The 20788-nt window shown below is 45.7% G+C and overlaps 1 protein-coding gene across 3 annotated transcripts in view; it reads left to right on the forward strand.

Annotated features, from left to right (window-relative positions):
* SMURF1 (SMAD specific E3 ubiquitin protein ligase 1) overlaps window positions 1–7951 on the forward strand; it is a 64646-nt gene extending 56695 nt beyond the window's left edge. For 2 of the 3 annotated variants that reach the window (XM_077827795.1, XM_077827797.1), the window contains 3 exons: window positions 881–1082; window positions 1999–2083; window positions 3236–7951. In XM_077827795.1, the coding sequence (XP_077683921.1) occupies window positions 881–1082; window positions 1999–2083; window positions 3236–3335 (387 nt within the window). In that variant the 3' untranslated portion in view covers window positions 3336–7951. The remainder of the gene's footprint in view (window positions 1–880; window positions 1083–1998; window positions 2084–3235) is intronic. The other variant, XM_077827796.1, reaches the window with a different exon arrangement.
* Window positions 7952–20788: the final 12837 nt, after the last annotated feature.

The following is a 20788-nucleotide window of genomic DNA, read 5'->3' on the forward strand; positions in this document are numbered from 1 at the left end:
TATATGGAAAATATCACAATGTTAAATGAATGTGAATGAGAGGGAAGGGGGTCTACAGATCATGGCACAAGACAGATCCATGAGACAATACTCTTTTTTAAAATGTGGTCCACCACCTGAAACAGTCTGAGTACCTTTGGAATATACGATATCATTAATTTTAAGCAATTGGATCTTGTATCCCCACTTCCTTATCACCATTCCAGCTGGTTGGGACCGTGGCCTATCATGACTTTTTCCCACTACTCAGCATTCCATTTTCACTTATGGAAGAGAGATGAGGAATTTGTTTTGTAGTCTATTATTAGAGATGATAAACAGAATAGTGTATAGATATATATGCCATGGCACAGTTGGCAGTTATCTGGTAAGATCTCACAAATTAAGCAGGGTTTCGCTGTAGTCATTGGTGGGATGGAAGACCTCCAGATAAAGTGCTATGAAAAGTGGTGTGTATGATTCAGTAGGTGACCCTCATTTGCCTAAGTCTGAAGCTCTGGTATAGTGTAAGGGGTCTCACTGTGCTTTTCAGGTTACATGTTAAAAAAAAACAAAAAAAACCAAAAAAACCAAACAAACTAGTGATAATTAAAGTAGGGGGTTGGCTCTGGTTTCTTCTCCAAAACCCAGTTTAAGTAATTGCATTCGCCTACCTAAAATCCACTTGCCGTTTCAATTGGAGAGGGTATTCACCTCCTGTCTTGAGCTGTTTAGTAGCATTACTATATACTGTGTACCAGAAAACTTTTTCATTGTGGGTAAAATGATTTGTGTATGTGCAGTATATTACAGTTTGTAAAGCAGATTGGGGTAATAGATATTAACGTAAGATATCATTTCAGTGCCTGTTGCTTTAAAGTGTTTTTTAATTATGTAACAGCTAATAATAGGAGGCCTGGATAAGATAGACCTGAATGACTGGAAGTCAAACACACGTCTAAAGCACTGCATGGCAGATAGCAATATCGTAAAGTGGTTTTGGCAAGCCGTGGAAACGTTTGATGAGGAAAGAAGGGCAAGGCTGTTACAGTTTGTGACTGGGTCCACACGTGTCCCTCTTCAAGGTTTCAAGGCTTTGCAAGGTGACTGATGTGGAGTCTGAGTTAATGCATAGTCGTAGAAGGCAGTAAAAGTTGTTCCATATTCACTGCACAATAATAGTAGCATGTCAATATGTGGCCCTAGAATTTAGTAATCTAATTACTGAAACCCTGCCCTTGAATTGAAGTTCTCATTTTTCAACACCTCTGCCAGTAATGAGCACGTTAGCGGTTGCCAGTAGTGATACGCACTGACAAGCCTGTATTCCTGTTATCAGGTAGCAGTTCAGTTGGTGTCGCCACTAATATGTGCCAGTCTCCTGAGAAGACTATTTTCTGGCCCGGTGTAGTTAAAATCATTGTATATACGACCACTGTATATTTAAGTGCATGAAATTTACAAATCTCATTGGGTCCCCGAATACACATGAACAACTTAAACTGTTTCTTAAATGAAGATTTTATACTCTGACTCAAAACCTTTGCTATAAGTATTTTTTTACTAGACTTTGAATGTATTTCCCGAAATTGCCTTTCTGGCAACAGAATTTCAGTGTCTTAAACACATTATGAATGGACCCGTTATAGATGCATGTTGGCTGAGAATAAATGGAGCCTTGCAGACGTAATGTTTTGTGTGCATCTCCCAAGTGCTGCTTGCCCTCACACCTCTCCCATTTTGAAAACGGGGAAGCTCTTATTTAAGTAAAAACCCATATGTTTTCTGAGGGCCATGTTGGGTGATATCTTTGTTCTTAACAAAGCTACTTCCAGCTACTTCCCCAAAACCCCTGGGCCAACTCTGCACTGACTGGTGTTCGCAGTTAACCTCTGGTACATTCCTGCTTGAAATTGGAATGAATTCCCTTCCTCCCCCCCCACCCCCGGTATTTGGCAAATTCATTATGTATTATAACTGTGTTGCTGAAGTGCGTTAACTAGAATATCTGTCTGTAAGGTTCTACAGGCGCTGCAGGACCCAGGCTGTTTACCATCCATTTGATAGATGCAAATACAGACAACCTTCCAAAAGCCCACACTTGGTAAGATGAAGGTGTTGTTAAAATCTGCTGCCTCTTGTGTGGTGCACAGTATATTAATTTATTTCCATTTGTCCAGTCAAGTCTTCACAGATAAAGGGATACACATTACAAGAAATAATCAAAGACAATGATTCAGTAATTCCATGTATTCCTTGTGCAGCAGTACAGTAATGGTGTTCTTGCATGTACATTTAGCTATAAAATTAGAAAAAAGGCACTACTAATATGTTTGCAGAATTGAGCTTCAAGAGAATCTGAGATTAGCTTTTGCATAGACCAACTCTCTCTCTCCCTCGTGTACAGGAAGCCATTTTAATAGGTACCCTAAGTATTTTGGCATTCAGAACCAAAATGTAGGAAAACTCTTACTTTGAAGCAACACTTCCAATAAATTATCCACTTAACTGCCTCCCTAATATGCCTCATACTTGGGGCAAAGTACGTAGCCAGTGCTGCCCTGTATGTTAGGCACGCTGCTGTCTGACATTTCATTGGACCATCAGCCCCTCAGACAGCAGTAGCATTGTCTTGATACAGGAAACGCTTTGGATTCAGTAACTTCTCCCCCTGTTAGGCGAGGAAAAAGTTAGCGTTACGATGACTAAACCAGTGCTTCAAAATGCTTTGGACGCTAGCCAGAGGCACGGTAACCTGGTGCCTTTTACATGTTGCAAGTGTTTTCAGGTCAAATATTGCATGGAAATGTTTGTATTGTTATTGAAAGCTTTTAACTTTATTCCACCATTGGAATTATACATTATTATTAAGCAAAAAAAAATTATCAAACATTTCACATGTGAAAGCTAAATTTTTATTTTAAAAAGTGTAGCCATATTAGAGGCAATATTTTTTTTAAAAAAAACTAGGTAAAGGGTAACACTGAACAGTGAAGTTAAACAAGCTCAAATGCTAACAAAATTCCTTTTTCCCCAGTTCACATCTCCCATGTGCAGGTTCATGAACTACAGGAAAAGGTGCTAAGTAAGCCCTAATCTTGTTTAATTTGGTCACTGAAACAGCTAATAATTTTCACCTCTACCACGGTTCATTTTATAGAGTACATCTTTAAACATGGGTTAACTAGGTTTTTGTAAGTGAAATGTTTTGGGTCATATACAGCAATGTTCATACTGTTGTTTTCATCTTGGCTAGCTTTAACCGGATTGACATTCCGCCTTATGAGTCATATGAGAAGCTTTATGAGAAGCTACTGACAGCTGTGGAAGAGACATGTGGATTTGCTGTGGAGTGAAGAGGCAACCAAAGGAAACAGACACTAGCTCATGGACCACCAGATCAAAAGCTAGAAGAAGCTTGCTGTGAACTTCCTGCTAAGCTGTCTGAAGCATTGGAACACTAGACAACTTAGAGAGATGCGGTTGTTTCCCCTCCTTTGTTGGTGGGGGGAGGGGGCTTTTGGTGGTGGTTCCCAGCCATTTTCTCCCCTTTGTTACAATAATCCCCACCCTCTTCTTCCATCCCCATAAAATGAAATGCAGCCAAGTTCAGCATTTGGCTTTGATTACACCAGATATTCTGCTAGACTTGTAACACATATTGTGATAGGGTCAATGACCTGTGGTCTTTTTATAGGAGTATCAATCTGTAGTTGAGTATCTGAGCTTGGTTTGCTGAGGACTTGCAACTGGTAGGAGTACCTGGCTATTTTGTCTTAAAGCAAGCTTGAGCCTCTTGTAGAGTCCAGCAGCTATTGAATATCTGACTGGCACTGGAATTCAGAATTGCACGTTTTAAACACCTGTTAAAACAAATTTCTAGCAGAAAATAAAACTCCATATGCACATGTAACTGAAGTTCTGCCTTAGCAGGAAGCTCTCAGTGAAAGTAGTGGCTCACGTCTAGAAAAATGAAGGAGTCCAGGGCAGCTTAAGTGGTGTATATTATTTCTTTTTGGATGTCCTGGTTGAAATTTAATTGTTTTGCACATGGGAAAAATATTTCTCCTGCAGATTCACTTACCATAGTCTGTCCAAATGTAACTACTTTTCAAAGAAGCTTGGTAAAGAGAAAGCAAACAGACAAAATTTTCAAATCAGATAAATCCAAAAAGCTGTGATTTCTGTGCCACTGTTTTATCTGAGAGACACTTGTGAGTTGAAATTCTAAAAGATTTTATGAGGAAATTGCTAAAAGCTAAGCTAATGGAACAAAGTTCTGTTAAGTCATTGGCCTTGTGAAAGGTGTTTTTGAGGGGGAGGTAAAAGGATAACTATATAGTGAATAAAGTCTAAACTTTACGTAAAGCTATTGGAAGGTTTTATCTTAAGTTCTATAGAGATGGAAATTACTCCAGAGTGCCACATATGGCATTTTTTTCAACTATCTGAAACTAATGTTCAAGGTTGGTACTCTAACTCATTTGCTAAAATGGATTCCCAGTGCAATGGGAAACGAAAGCAAATCAAGTACCTGGGTCAAATAACATTTCTTCCAGTTTGCACACCAAGATAAGACAGTATTTTAACAAAATAACATGACTTCATAAAGAGCAAGTTAGCCATCAAACATGTCTAAACATAAGTAAAGCAGACTTGCTTTGTATAGGATTTTCTTTGGCAAGCCTGATTTTTAGAGAGATTCATTACTGAAACATTTAACAGATGTTATGTTTATGGAATAGTGCATTGGAATTCAGCTGTGGGTCAGAGATTGTTCATAGAAAATGTCTACTGGAATATTTCTATTTTGTCTTTTTTAATTGAATTTGATAATAGCTTTAAACTGTGATAGGACAAAAAGTTATATACTTGTCAAAATCCTGGAATCTTCCCCCTTTGTTTTATTTTCCATTGACCATAAGTCTTGTGATTTGATGTTGGGGGTATCAGAATTGCATTCCAAGTATGAAATTGTATAATTTTGAGAGATTTGCACAGTTTGGCTAGAGAAGCTCACATGGCAGGATTTTGTAAGAAAGACCTGTTCAGACAGCTGTACGTAGAGTCTTTAGAATCTAGTGGCACTTAAGGACCAGTTTCTGCATTATGGGTTATTGGGCATGGAAGGAGAAATTGTGTGACACTTGCAGTAGAGGGAAAAATTCAACTTTCTGCAGCCACACATCTGTGCAGTCTTGTATTGGGTAATGTAATTCCACTAGTCCTGGCTTGTTGAAAATGGCTATGAAATCAGTCACTGCCAATGGGATGTATTTAACCCTTTCAATGCATTTGTATGTGCAATATACCATAGGCAGATAGGAAAAATCCAAAACAGGTTGTTGCCCCAAAATATTATATGCTGTCTCACATTGTGGTTTTTTTCACTGAAAGGGCTAACAATAAATAAATAAATAAACCCACCAGCTTCACACAAAAGCACAGCTGGCTCTCTAAAACCAATCAAGGTGAGGATGAGGGCTCTCAGTCCGGAGAACTGCAAGTCAGCAAGCAAGTTAGCATGTGATAGTTTCTCTCTTTTTAGATCAACACTTCGTTGGTTGCACAAAATAGGCAAGGATTTCTGTTTTGTAAAATTCTATGTTTTTGTATATTTAAAAGCCGTGCTAATGTCCCTTCTCCATGTTGGCAGCAGTGAGGAGAGGGAACTGTCCTCTAAATTACTTAAGCGATAAATCTTTGAAACAGCTTTCCCACCTCTCCCGTTATGTTGTCTTCAATTTTGTGCCACTACCGTAACGATGGAGCATTAATTTTATCATTCTGTACATGAATGTGTGAGGGAGGCCTTGAAACTGTCTGGATGGAGAAAATAAACAAGCTAGGCAAGTGTGGGTTTAAAACAATGCTTGGTTCTGCCTAAGACTCAGTATTCTGGTTTCACATCTGGTTTCATGGCCAAGAAATTGTGAAAGACAAGCAGAAAGTTGAGATGAGATGGTGCTGGAGGAAACTTAGTCATTGATTGACTGACTGAGGTTTTTACTGAGTCTGTTCTTGTCACCTCTGACACCCAGAATTTTAAAGCATGTTCTTTCCCTTGTGGTCTGCCAGCATGAAGAAGATGGAACGTGTTCTCTGCAACAACTTCCAGTGTTTGAACTGGTTGGTTGTTTACAGACTTGCCCAAAGAATAACACAGAAAAGTTTACCGCTCACATTTCACTATCACCCATCTGCCTTGTACACAAATACATTTTGGAGCAGACCTGAGGAAAGTGCAAGTTACATCTTCTGAATTCTTTCTTGTACCTATTCCAAAAGCAAATTTAGAAACTGCTCCAGTGGTACAGACTTTCAGTCCTTGCCCTGATATTGCTTATCAGCCGATCCTATACACTCAGGGATGTAGGAGACCACCACTCTGCTTGTGTTTTAAATTGGGAAGAAATGAGACTGCTTTATGAATGTTAGAGTTAACTTGGGCATTATGTTTGACAGAGCCCTGCTTTAAAAGGCTGCTTGTTGGTTGAGATGGTGAAATCAAAGCTTGCTCAGCTGTACATTTTTAGTTCAAGTCAAGGAAGGTGGTTTTGAAATCTAGCAGATTTCATAAAAGTAAAGACCCCGCCACCACACACTCTGTGCCCAGGGTCACTGCTGTGTCGCACAGCGGGGTCCCGAAACACAGTATATGTGATTCTGTTTTTAATTTGTTAATTTTTGTTCCTTGACCACTTTATAATGTATTTTTAATTTATTATTTTGTAATGTCTTGTTTAAGTATTGCTGCTATCCTTGTTATTCTTCCCACTGTTTTTATTGCAGATTTATTTTGTGAAAGTTGTACACTAAAGTTTCATTTTATGTCTAAATCAAAGTATTTAAAGAAATACTAGTTCTATTTAATGTGGTTATGGAACCAGCTGGAATAAACAGTGATTGTATAGTAGGCTGGACCCAGGAGGTCATGTTCATTTTTGTTACATATGCAATAAACTCACAACTTTAAACTCTTGGTATCTACCATTTTGTTTCTCAAACTGTGGATAAGAAGTGATGATTGTGACTAAGGGAGTGATGTCAGTCAGTCCATATTTGGGGAATGGTAGAACAGTAGGGAAGGCAACAAAGAAATGGATTTGAAATGCAACTAAACTGAGTATTTAGCAAAGCTTACAGTAGAACCTAAGGTGTTTGACAGTCTGCATCTATAACGGTTTTTACAAAAGCTATGTAAAGCATTGGTTAATCACTAATGCAGCACTAGCAATGATGGACGCTCTAATGGTGACCAGACTCTTTTACCACAGCGTTGTCTAATTCTCTGCAGACAAGCTGTGAAAGGTAGCAAAGAAATCCGTTAGATTTAACTGAGAACACATGGGTTCTTCAGATGAAAATCTTCCCCAGGTAGCATTCGTTATCTTTTAAGCTGTACAGTTTGTTGGGACATTTTTACCAGTCCTAATTTGCTTCCCTCCTCTGGCTTGTCATGATCTTTGCTGCTCCTTCTGCAGCTTCCTTCCTTTCTGCAAAATCTCTACCCCCAGGAAAAACAGATATTCCATTTTAATGGTACTTGGCTAAAAGTAACTGACAAGTGTGGTCTCATATTACTAATGTTTTGCTTTGGCAATGAGAAACTTATTTTACCGAAGTGACATAGACTACTGCTTGGCTGTATTTCCAAGGTGGATATGGGTGTTCTGGGCTTGATACGGGGGCATGTGTTGTGGCATAGCATTTCCTGTCTAAAGCTTTTCTTGCTATGGTTTGTTTGATCTTGATGCATATTGTTACAAAACTGGGATCATTCATCTGTTTTTGCTGTTTGTTGTTGAGTCAGTTTCATGGTATAATAAGTGAATCTACATGTAATGAGTGAATGATTGTGGCCTTAATCCAAGTTTTTCCTTTTTCAACCAACTAGTAGGGATTTAACCACTTTTGCTGATGGTTTGGAACAGAAAAAGCCATCAATTCTTCACTGCTCTGTCAAGCATTTGTGCTACCTTGTGTTTTCTTTATTAAATACTTTGGAAAAAAAATTCCTGGTCTCCATAGACTTCTTTTGGTATGCAAACCCATAGAGTGCTTTGGAATTTTTTTTTTCTTCCTGACACTATAAATAGGTGGCCATCTGTCAATTAATTGATACTTTTTTGAAGTGAGGGTCTTGGATTTTTTTGCTTTAAAGCAACTGAGATGACAGGGCTATATTGTACTCTCTGAACTTTTAGTAGAGACAGAAAAATGTAAAGTTTCTGCTAAAGGAAAATATAGGGATAATTAGCGGACAAATAACTTGCCCTCTTATAAACAGAAATGCAGGAGGTCCAGATGGAATAAATCTTTTGGATTACGTTTTCCATTTCCTCTGCCTTCTTTCGACAAGTCTGGTGGAAACAGCATCCGGTGATAAGGATCTGCCCATTAATGACCTCACTTGTTTATGTATTTATGATGCTGCCTGTGGTGTGCTATGCACTGTACAAACACGCGGGAAAACAGTCTCTGCCCCAAAGAGCTTAGTTTAAAAAAGCAAGACAAAAGGTGGTGGGAAGAGTTGTAATATACAAACAGTGGGATAGGTGGTGATTGGTAAGCTTATTTAATACATTTGTACAAATGTATCTTATATTTTGATCCCCAGCTACCCCCTTCCCTATCCCTTTAGTTCATTCCACACCCCCTGCCTCTCTCATTTTCCTTTTACCCAGCCCTCTTCTGCAGTTACCCCATCTGTAAAATGGAGATCATTATACTGACTGTTGAAAAGCGCTTTGAGATCTACCAAATGGAAATCTCTTTGAGTGTTATATGGCTGAGTTGCAGAAAAACTCAGCCAATCAGATCAGCTAAACAGAAAACACCCTTTAAAGTCCACCTCATCTTTAATCCATACATTTTACCTTTTGTAAATTACACTTTCTCATTCCTTAACCTTAACCTTAGTGGAATTATCTCTGAGTTGTAAAAGGTTAACCGATAAGCTTGATGCTTATCAGTTTCTGTTAACAATTTAACTCCACCCATGGTCCTGGCTGCCACCGGCAGTCGAACCCCACCTAAAACGTGGGAGTGCTGCAGCACCCCCTGCACCCAGTTAAATGTTTAACCGTGTAACCAATAGAATTTTAATCAGGTACCTGGTTGTTTTTACACATTATTTACATGCCTAATTTATTACCCCTTTCACTCTCCCTGCCCTCAGATGCCCCACGGTTATGTCTCTCCTCGTTAGGCCAGAAGCAGTTCAGAAACACGCTGGCGACATCAGAGCACCGTAAAACGTTGTGTTACTGCTTCTCTGCCAACCCCTGCTGCAAGACTTACTTCTTCCAAGAGAGGTGCCAGAGCTTGTCACTGCTGCTGATGGATTAGGTGCTGCAGCCACGTGCCCTAAGCAGCTCTGTCCACTGGTCCCAGTGCTTAAATGGGGAGTTTGGCTTGCAGCGTTGAGCAGAGAGGTGCCAAGGTCATGGTAGTGTTTTCTTAGCTAGTGGAACCTAGTTAGGGGTGTTCACCCGACAACTGAGCCATATTTTGGGTGGCTTTACCAGGTATTCATGGTTGTGGGTTGCTAATTACGGCATGACCTGGAAGGGGAGGGTTAATTGTTCTGGCAACTAGTGATGGTGCTTAGTCTCTCTAGACTCTCATTGGCTGTCAGTTATTTACTAGGGGGATTGTCCAAAAAAATGCTTGTGTATTGAATGTCTTCTCTGAGCCCTGCTTGGACCAGTTTTCTTCCATTCATCTGGCAGCACTGGTTTACAAGAGGTTTGCAAGGAGATAAGTGAACAGTCACAAGGAGTTGGGATTGGAAACTAAACTGAGTTGCTGGTCTCCAGTTGTAGGGCTCTTCTTGGAAAATTAGGAGCTAGGCATCCAGGATGCAGGCTGCTACCTTAAAAGGTTCTCTCCAAGCTGTTCGTTTGTGGCTGGGATGTTTAAAGAAACCGGAGGGAATCCGGTGTCCCATTCTTACGAAAATTGAATAGGATTTAGGTGTCTAACTCAAGTTCCTTTGCAAATCCTAGCTTGTTTTAGCAACAAAGAGTAAAACCAGCTTGAACGATTTCTTGGGGGTTGTATTTTCCAAAGGGGAGCTGGCCCAGGTCACAGGGGAACTACCTTTTTAGAAAAGCTGATTTGTCTGCGCTTGGAGCAACCACAAACCTAGACAGGACACTTGAAATTAATTTACTAGTCGTTGGGTGTCAATCTTGCCTCATGTAAATGGATGCTATAGTGATGAGTATAGATACCTTAAGATTTACCACCAAAGGTTTCTGGGAAAGCAACCGGTTGTGGCAGTAGAAGTAGAATCCTTGAAGGTTCCTACTTAATTACACAACAAATTAGACCTCAAAGTTTATATCGAACTACCTAGTGAATTACTGGTCATGCTACTTGGGTAAAGGGTTAAATCTTTCCAGGAACTGGCATCTACTGAAGATTTGAAACTGATTAGCAGCCACTTTGCTGTTAAAACAGGAGTCAGGACAAAATGTACCCCCCAGCTGCTAACCCTGTCAAAGCCTCTAATTGATGGTGAAAGATTCATTTAAACAGAACCAGCTGCCCTTGCGAGCCAGGGCCTATCTATTGGGAGCTGAAGACTGTCTTTTTTTTTTTTTTTTTTTTTTTTTTTTTTTTTCCTTTTACAGGCAGATGCCCTTTGATGAGGAAATCTTTGAGAAGAGAGAGAAATTATGGGAAGTCTGTCATGGTTACATTTACCCCACTTGTGCCAGGTTTCATCACGATTACATAAGATGATAGGAAGAAATTTAACACTTCCAAGATCCCCTTGTTGAATCTGTTTAGTCACTAATCTTCGCTTTTGTATGCTGAGAATAAGGGCTCAGCCCTACTGCTGTGTGCTGAGTGGGTGTGGTCTTCATTCCTTTTACCAGCTCCTCTCTAGGGGTCAAGTCCCAAGTGAGAGGGCTGAGCCTGGGTGTGGAGAAGACGCATGGCTGAAGCTACGTGTGAGGATAGGATTCCACTGAAATGAGATTATGCCTTCCAGCAAAATCAGGTGTGCCCGGGGATAGCATAGGGGCATTTTGATCACATGACTGAACAGATGGGGGAAGCAATTATTTAGGTGAACTTTCGAGATGGACTGTAAAACTTGCCATCGAGTGAAAAGCTAAAGAAGTTGAATCTATTTAGAAAGATCAAGATTTATCAAAGAGAAAGTTAAGAAGAAAAGGAGTACTTGTGGCACCTTAGAGACTAACCAATTTATTTGAGCATGAGCTTTCGTGAGCTACAGCTCACTTCATGAAGTGAGCTGTAGCTCACGAAAGCTCATGCTCAAATAAATTGGTTAGTTTCTAAGGTGCCACAAGTACTCCTTTTCTTTTTGCGAATACAGACTAACACGGCTGTTACTCTGAAAGTTAAGAAGGCAATTATCACAATCTGTAAGTACCTACATGGAGAAAAATTTCTGGTTGTCAACGGTTCTCTAATCTAGCATAACAAGATCCAGTGTCTGGAAGCCGAAGCCAGACAAATTCAGACTAGAAACGAGGTGCAGATTTTTAAGGAACGGGATTAACCATTGGAACAATTTACCTAGGGATTTGGTGGATTCTCCATCACTCAACATCTCTAAATCCAGGGTGTGTGTCTGCTCAACCAGAAGTTATGGGCTTGATACAGGGATCCCTGGGTTAAATTCTATGGCCTTTACTATGTAGCAGGTCAGACTAGATGATTACAATGGTACCTTTTGGCCTTAATTTCTGAAAATACCTGATCCAAAACTCCTAGAGCTAGCACTGATGTGTGTTGTTGTTGGCTCCTGGTCAAGGCATGTGTTGGACTGAGATGCAGTTGAGCCACTCTGCATCAAACCTTGAGAAATGATGCAGGGCTTGGGGCGGGGAGAAAGCAAAGGAGAAAAGGATCTTTTTCTTCTCCACCGAACCAGAAAGATCTATCACTCACCCAGATGATGGAGATGGTACCACAAGCTTCTCCCAGGACCTTGCAGAGTAGATGAATCCCTGTGGTCAATTTCAAGTGCTCCTGCTCTTAGTTCTTTCCATCTTCCATCGATTCCGTCAGTGTTACGTTAACTCTTAATATGTCTGCTTAGTAACTCCCTGTGCACTGGCTCCTTGCCTCCAGCCTCAGTGATCCCTAGGAGGGCACTTCAGATAGAGCGTGTTAACATGTGTCTGAAAAACAGAAGCAGCTCTGTAAGAGGCCAAACTACACAAGCTAGGCCCTGTGTCCCTGGAAATGAAGGTTTCTGAAACCTTCTAGTGCTTGGCCGCCATCCTATTTGGCTCTGCTCACCTCCTGAAAGGGGTTATTAGGTTGGCTTAATGATTGCTGTGCTTTTGGCAATCAAAAATTGTCAGCCCACAACAATCTGCTGCTCTTGGCAGAGACTGCCACTGGTTGGCCCCCACTGCATACGAGCAGAGGTATGTATGTATGGGGAGAAATTATTTTCTGAACTTTCTGCTGCTTACAGAATAGAACCTATGGAGTGGGTAGGAGGGGACATGAAGGGGTCCCAGGGTGTGCTCAGGAGCTCAGCGGGTTTTGAGGGGGAGGGGTGCTGTGCGGAGAACGTGGACCTGCGCCGAACTTCATCATATTGAAGTATTTTGGCCTCTGTTTTCTTTTGTTTTGCAGCAGCATGATCACTCAAGGGGCCTTTGGTGCAAATGTTGACAGCACGTTTTCTGCAGGTCGTTGAGATGAGAGCCCCAGTCGTTAGTGTCAGGTCCATGCGGCACAGCGCAGTTCCTCCAGGCCTGAGGATGCTCGGATCTGGTTGCCAGGTTTGGATCCAGAGTGCAGACGCACGCCCACTCATTACAGGAAAAGAACATGACCGTAGCAGCTGTGAGGTCTGAATGGTTCTTGACGGGATTCAAGTCTGCCCGAGGAAGAAGCCAACAGTCTTTATTCAACTCCAGTTACTGATTTATTTCCCCCTCTCTTGAAGGGCTGCCAAGGATTCAGCGAATTCTACTGCAGCAGTGTCAACCCGCTGACCCCAGTGTGACAGGCTCCTCCTGAGGACTAATTTATGACTTAATGGGCCATGACGTGAAGAAATGCCGTTAAATAACCGCTTTCAAGGGGACGATCTTCCTAATAATTACATGTTGTTGTTCATTGAGAGTGTCGGTTTGATGGGCATCCATGTGGATTTTGCTGGGCCCGGTGCCTTTACAGTTAGCTTGTCCACTGAACTCAAGGTATGCTTTATGTGCTTCAGCTTGAGGAGACATCAGGGCCAGAAAGTTTAGCAGAACTGTGCGGGACGGGGACAGGGAGGGCCAATGTAAATTAGAGGGGATGGAGGATAAGAGGGAAGGGCAATGAGAAAGCAAGGGGAAAATGTGTAGCCATCATATGTGAGGGACATTGTGAAGGAAGGAAAAGGAGGCAGGAGTGTGCAGAAGACAGACTGGGGAAGGCCTAGGGGAGGGGCACTAGAATGCCTAGGAGAGCTATGTTTGTATTGCATGTGGAAACCAAGCAGCTCCTTTCCTTTCTGTGCTTAATGCCCCCGAGACTGGCCTAAGGTGGTAGCCCTTTGCCAGAGCAGGCAGTGTCGATGATGGGGAAGATGCAGAAGCGAAGCCATCCTGACTTCCAAGGTCCCAGGGGAGGAAGGGTGAGAATGACTCTGGGCATGAGGATTCAAGAGGGAAACGGCAAAAAGTCAGGAATGCAATAGTAGAAGTCTACCCAGTGTGCCCAGTTCATCCCGTCTGCAAATTATGGTATTGTGGGCTAGTGGTTAGGGCAGGAGGCTGAGACGGGGGCAAGCTGGCTCTGCCAATAATTTGCTGTATGGCATTGGGCAAGTGGTTTCACTTTTCTGTGCCTCAGTTTCCCCATCTGCAACAAGAGGATAACAGCCACCCTTACAAATCACTCTGATACATTCCAATGGCCGTGCTCATAGGGCTCCCTTTCAGCACCTTGGACAGCATTTCCTCCCCCACCCCTTTTCCTTCGTTTTGACACCAGGCTATTTCTTCACCACCCGGGGCTCAAAAACCCAACAATGCTACTCCTTGACGAGTGGACTCGCTGGATCTTCATTAGCCAGAGCCCCCTCCTTGCTGAGCCTTGATTGACACATCGCTCCCATTTTCCCCCTTGACTTCTTGTGCCGGTCCTGAAAGGAGGTTGGTGCTTCCCCAGGGGCACTACTGGACCTTCACGTTGGGAAGCTGTAATTCAGTCTTGTGTGCTCTCAATCAGAGATCTTCTCAGCAGTGCCCGTGGGTCCCTGCCTGTGCCCTACACATCCTCCAGCTCTAGTATGAGGGTATGTAGGGAGGGGCAGACCCACCACTACTCTAGGTCCTTCTCAACCACGTGCGGCTGGACACGACCATTGCAGTGTGGTTTTGTGGTTATACCCAGAGGTAAAAGTAAGTTGGTCCGGTCCAGCATACTGGACCGGCTTCCCTGGTGGGGATTTAAAGGGACCAGGGCCGCGGCCTCTGCGGGGCGCCCTGGGCCCTTTAAAGCACCGCCGGAGCTCCGGCAGCTCCCCGCAGTGGCCAGAGCCTCTGGCCCTTTAAATCACCTCTGGAACCCTGCTGCCGCTACCCCGGGGCTCCAGCAGCCAGGCTCGGGTGGTGATTTAAAGGGCCCAGAGCTCCACAGCGGCTGGAGCCCTGGGCCCTTTAATTCGCCCCAAGCCCCGGGGCTCTCAGCCGCCTGTGCAGCTGGTAGCTCCAGGGTGATTTAAAGGCCCTGGGGCTCCCAGCCAGAGCCCCGAGGCCTTTAAATCTTGATTTAAAGGCCCTGCCTCTTCTGGTTGAGGCCATGCCCCCTCAGGAAAGTACCTGTAAGTCCCTTAGGTTACTTTCAGCCCTGGTTATACCTCTTGACAAGAATGTTTGTATCTCATGCTGATCGTCAAAGCCTTCAGGAGGGAACTTTTTGACCCCAAACACAGCATTACAACACTGACCAGACACGGCCCTTTCTTTGGGCATGTGCAGGAGCAGAGTTGCCTTTCTCGGGAGCAATAGCTATTGGGTCCCTGCCAAAAGCGGGGTATGCCTACAAAAACCTCAAGAGTGGTTCAGCCAGTGGTGTGCTGGGGGCCTTTGTCCTGCGCCCCAGTATCCTCTTGTTCTTACCTTGTGCTTCCTGTCTGTCTGCATCCACCCATTGTCTCACCTTATGCTTAGATTGCAAGCTCTTCGGGGTATGGATGCAGTCTTTTCATGATGTGCTTGTATAGACCTTAGCACTGATCAGTGATTGGGTTCCTAGGCGTTACTGGAGAACACATCATAACAGACTTGGGGCACCAAGCGGCTGCTCTGGCCTGTCACGTCCTGTGTTCTAAAGGCCTTGCCCAAAGGCCCACTCCACATAAACCTAGCAAAGACAGCAAGGGACAAGTGAAATGGAGAGCCGACGAACTCCGAGAGATATTGGTCAGGATCAGCCCATTTTGTTAGCAGTGTCCTTCAGTCATTTAGGGCTCTCGTCTGGTGCTCAGCCTTCTTTTCTATGCCAAGAACTCATCCTGGGATAACGTGTCCGTTTAGAGATGCCATTACGAGATTCACCATGCTGGAAAGGATCATTCAGCCACGATCCCTTCATCTTCCCTGGGGTGAGTGGAACATTTCGTTCTGGTACCGCGTGTCCTGGAATTGTCATGGCTGCAACGCCCCTCCTGGGGATTCCACCCTTTGCCCCGGCAACTTTACCTCGGTGTTAGGAAATGATTTAAGGCCTCAGTGGGAGGGGAAAGACAGTAACAGCCCATTGCCCCACCAATTCAGGGAAGCGATGGGCAAGCGGCCATGCCCAAGGTGAGGCTAGCAGGAATTGCAGCCTGGCTTCTCTTTGTAAGGCTGCGGGATCCTGACCTGATTTGAATCAAGCCCCGTCATCGCTGTCCATTAATTAATTGTGTAGCTGGTGGAGACTTGGAGGATGCAGCTGGTGGGAGCTCACACACAAGTTGCTGCTGAGGTCTCTCCTGATGCACTGCTCGCTTCTCCCTAGCAATCCTGTCCCCTCCAGGAGGTGGACTTTCCCCCCAAACTTTGTGGATATGATTTATTCTCCCTCCCCCTCACCACTCCTGGGTGTTAGATTAATTGGAGATGGCTTTCACTTCCTGTCCTAAACTACAGGGCTGTGTTGCTTTGCATGTGTTACTGACTGCTGGCAATGTCTGTACTGACACCACAGGGATTGGTGAACACTGGACCTGTACCCGTTAGCACCAAAAACACAAGCACCCACCACTAGAGCTAAAGGAGTCCTCTCCTCCCCTTCTCTTCTACACAGGTTCTCCACTCCACTCCACTCTTCACTGTGGTATCAGCGTGAATTCAAAAAGGGCATTTCTACGCAGCAGGCTTTTAGCCTTGCTTGAGCTGGCCACTAAAGGGAGACATGATGCTGCCTTCCTCACCAGAGGTGGTAACATTTAGGTAGTGGGGGCAGTGGTTTGTGTAGGGGCAGCTTGTGAAGCTCTTTGAGATCCTTCAGACTGAAAAGATACTCTAGAAATGTTGGATGATGTCCTATCAACAGCTTCCCAAATGCCTAGGGTTTCTTTTTCTAAAGGTCAGGACGTACTTTGATACTTTGTACTTAATGCATCTAGGTGAGTGAAAGTGTTCTGAGTTTCCAAGCTTGGTAGCAATCCTGTGAGAGATTTTGGGCGGGATGGGCCCACGGGGCCTCTGTACTTGTGCTTGCAGCTACAGCCCAGTGGAGAGCTGATTGTGCGCAGTGTGAGGGCAACTGGCTTTCTGCTCCCCGCACAGGAATCAAAGGCCTGCTCCACAGAGTGCGAGGCCGCTGCAGCCGAGCAGGGAGGTAATAGGTGGATGTAAAAATGGAGCGTGGACGAACAAAGATAAGAGAGGGGGAGGAAAAGTCACTATGGAAACAGGTGCCTAAAGAGGCACCACCGGGGGTTTAGAGAGAAGAAATCCAGCCAGACCAGCCTGACTGGTTTTTTTGTTCTGAAGGGTTACAAAATGCCGGGCCAAAGGGCCCGCAGGTGGTGCAGCAGATTGGGATCTCAGTAAAGCTTCAGATACAGTCTCACAGAATCGTATTTAAAGATCCAATCAGGGCTTGCACAGAAAAGCTGGCCTGTGGCCTCGGATCCAAAGCGCTAGGGTAGCTGTGGCTCGCAGCGCATTGGGCGGGGCAATTGCCTCCTGAGCACCGCAGGGACCAGCGTGGGGTCCGTTCTGATTGTACGTCTTCGTTACTGATCTGGAAGGTACATCTACCCAGCCTGCGGCAGCGAGGCTCAAAGCCCAGCTCGACAGACCCAGGCTCGCGCCACGGCACTAAAACCAGCAGTGTAGACGCTGTGATTCAGACTGGAGCTCACCCCCCTCTCTAGCCTGCACAGCTCTTCTTAGTGCCAGAGCGTGAACCCGAGTCTGCGGAGCGGGATCTGAAACTCATTGCCACTTGCTGTGTGATGGACCTGAAGAGGGAGTAAAGAGCACCTCAATGAAACGCCTAGATATGAAATTGGGACAGTCCTCTGCAGTGTGGACTAAAACCAGTGAGGAGGCTGATTTTGTGGCTTCCAAGCATCACAGCAAATCTATGCAACCAGAGAGACTTTAGTTAAATGGATGGGCTGCTTCCTGCCCTTCGGGCACCAAGCTTGCAGCTGACTGAGTGGTGCTATGGAGGGGAAGGGTTGTCTTGTAGCTGGGAGTAAGGAGTCCTGGGTCCAGTTCCCGGCTCTGCTAAAGTTTTCCCTGCAAGGGCACTTAATCAGCCTGTGCCCTCATCTGTAAAATGGGGATAGTACTTCCCTGCTGTCACGCATGGGCGTGACACCTCCCCAGTGCAAAGGGGCCACTCTTTGTAAAGTGCTATAGGATCCTGGCATGGAAGAAGCCATTAGTCATGCTGTGTATTTGCTAACCTCTCTGGGCCCAGCGGGTGAGTGACTGGCAGCCATTCACTGAGCTGTAGTTTCCTGCATGGTGTCCTTCAGATAGCAATAAAGTGGTAGCAACTTTAGATCCCTGCTGACCTGGATTAGATCTGGGCCACTGACCCACTGGTGAAAGACTCCAGATCCACTCACCAATCTCCAAATCCCCCCACCAGCCTGTCCCTGCAGGACGGTGATCGTGTTCCACGTTTGTCTGTGACTCACAGCCCCCCGGCATGGCAGTGACTCTGGGAACGTGTTCTTGTGTGAGGGGAGTGGGTCAGAGCCTCTGTGTGTGTGGAGAGGTGATGGCACTGGTAGTTTTGCCTGAGCGAGGACTGTGGGCCTGGGCCCACTGTGTTTTGTATACAGAGCCCATTAAATACGGTGACAAATTCCCACTCCCAGTGGCCCTGAGAACTCATGTCTACAGTAGAACAATGGCTGGAGTATGGCTTCCAACCTAGGACCTCTGGGCCTGACCAGCCCTTGGGAGGGAGGGACTGGCGGATGTATATCTTGACTCGTAGGTTAAATTTCCCCATTTCTAAAGTGGGACCAGTGGCGGATTACCACACGGGCCAATGGGGCCTGTGCTCAGGGACCCCAGCCAATTTGCGACCCCCGGAAAAACCTTTCCCCACCGTAGCCCTGGGGCTAGAGGAGCTCTTGCTTCCTACCGCAGCCCCGGGGTCGCAGCAGAGCACAGCATCTCTGGTCTCGGGGCAGAAAGCGGCAGGGCTGTGGGTGGAACAGGGGTGGGGTCACAGGGGAAGGGGTGGAATGGGGTGGGGCCACGGGCAGGGCCCACAGGCAGAAGGGGTGGAATGGAGGTGGGACTGCAGGCGGAAGGGCTGGGGTGGGGCCACAGTTCCGATGCCAGGGCCCCAGGAGATCTTAGTCCACCTCTGAGTGGGACCCTCCCTTTTCCATTTCCTGGCAGTGCCCACACGGCTTGGCCCACTCCCCCCCCCCCCCCCCCGCATCCCCCTCTGGGCCAAGCCTCGTAAACTGCTCCCACCCACACCATTTAAAGGGACCTGCTCTCAGCTCTGGCCCAACCGAGAGCTTCCCCTCTGTGCAGAGAAAACTGTCTCCTTCTCTTTCCACGAATTTTTATTTTACTGATGAAACCTTTGCACCCAATAATAGAAATGCAACGTCTGGCGCGGGGGGCGGAGGGGGGCTAGCAATCAATGGGCTTGAGTGCCCACCTCGTGGTGCCCTGTGCGTGGTGAGAGAGGAATGCAGCAGAGCTGGGCGGGCTGGGCCACAGCCATTCCTCACTCTGATGTTGCAGGGGAGTGGAGACCAGGGAGCCTGGTTGCGTCCGCACTACAGCCTGCAGCCGGTCACCCACCCGCCTCCTGGGCTTGTCCGGCGTTTTAACTTCAGCCCTTCTGTTGGGAGAAGAGTTCCCTGGGGTCCACCGACAGCATCTGTGCCGTGCACAGCCCTTCGTCCACCACGTATTCTCCCCACGCGCCCTGTCACAGTGATTACAACCTCCAGCGCTCTCTTGCTGTGAGGTCCCAGGGCTTAACCTTCTCTGCTGAGCTTGGTCACCTGTAGGGTACAGTTCACGATGCGCCATTGTCCAGCCAGCTTCTCCTTCCTGGGGTGTTACCATTGGGTGCTGTCAGTCAGCCAGCAGGTATAATCTACAGCAGAGTCAGTTTGTTGCCTGCCTAGGGAAAATGTTAATTGTGTTCATTTTAATTTCATGATGGTGCCCAAGTAGCAGGCTGAGGGGGACCTAATAACAGAAGAAGCTCAGTTAGATGGCAACCATCACTGTTGGGGCAGGAACCAGTAGAACAGGGGCAGGTGCATAGGTGCAAGTGACAGCAGGAGGTTTGGCACCGTTGTTCCTCCCCCGCCTCTGTCTCCCAAGGAGAGCCCAGCGACAGAAGACATTCTTGGGGGGTGAGTTGATAGGGACACAGCTCTTCCCCACGGACCCTAGAGAGAGGGAAGGGGACACGAGCACAGTGATACTCAGACTGAGGTTTGAGAGCTGCAAGTGGCTTTTTAATGCGTCTCCTGTGGCTCTTAGCAGCGGATGATACTAACACAACTTTTGACTTAATTATTAATCAATCAGGACGCTTTTACTAGCTTATTAACCACCTGTAGTTGATAACATAATAATACTTGGCCAGTCATTTTGCTGTGAGAATACTATATATGTATATAAACTAAATCTCTCCCCGCCAGACTGTTTAAATCTGAATCTATAGCACTGCAGTAAATGAGATAATGAATTCACACCACTGTGGCTCATTTGGGTCGCTAATTTGGCTCCTGAACCCCTGAGGTCTGAGCATTCCTGCAACAGAACAAGTGGCGAGGATCTTATGGGGAAATAACTGTTCCACTTGGGCCCGATTGTCTTGGGTCAGACCAGAACGGGCCTGGAAGGTGACTCTGTGAGGGAGTGCACACGAGGCTGGAGGTGTGTGGAGGGCGGTAGGGTCGCAGGAAGAGAGCGACCGGGTGGGCCAAGCGAGTGGATGTGCCTGTGTGGGTGGGCAGAAGTGGATATAACTCTGAGAGTGGGTGGGGGTGAAAGCTGGAGTGGGCACCTGTTGGCGGAGAGGTTAGGGGCTGGGAGAAGAGGTGGGGGGGCTAGACGAGCGGGAAGAGTCAGTGGATGTGTGAGGAGAGGGATGGGGGAGAGCATCCATGGCTGTGAGAGCACGAGCCAGTCAAGTGATGCAGTGCGAAGCTCAGGCCAGCAGCCTGTCCCCCTCCACACCTTACCTGGATCAGGATCATCTCTGCAGGTTGCAGCTATTTTTCCAGAGCTGGTTTTTAATTATCTTTACTGGCCTACAAAGAATTGCGCGCAGGGCAAGGACGCATTCAGTAAGACAGAAGCCTGGTGGCCTC

This window comes from Eretmochelys imbricata, chromosome 10 (genome assembly GCF_965152235.1).
Source record: "Eretmochelys imbricata isolate rEreImb1 chromosome 10, rEreImb1.hap1, whole genome shotgun sequence".
NCBI lineage: Eukaryota > Metazoa > Chordata > Testudines > Cheloniidae > Eretmochelys > Eretmochelys imbricata.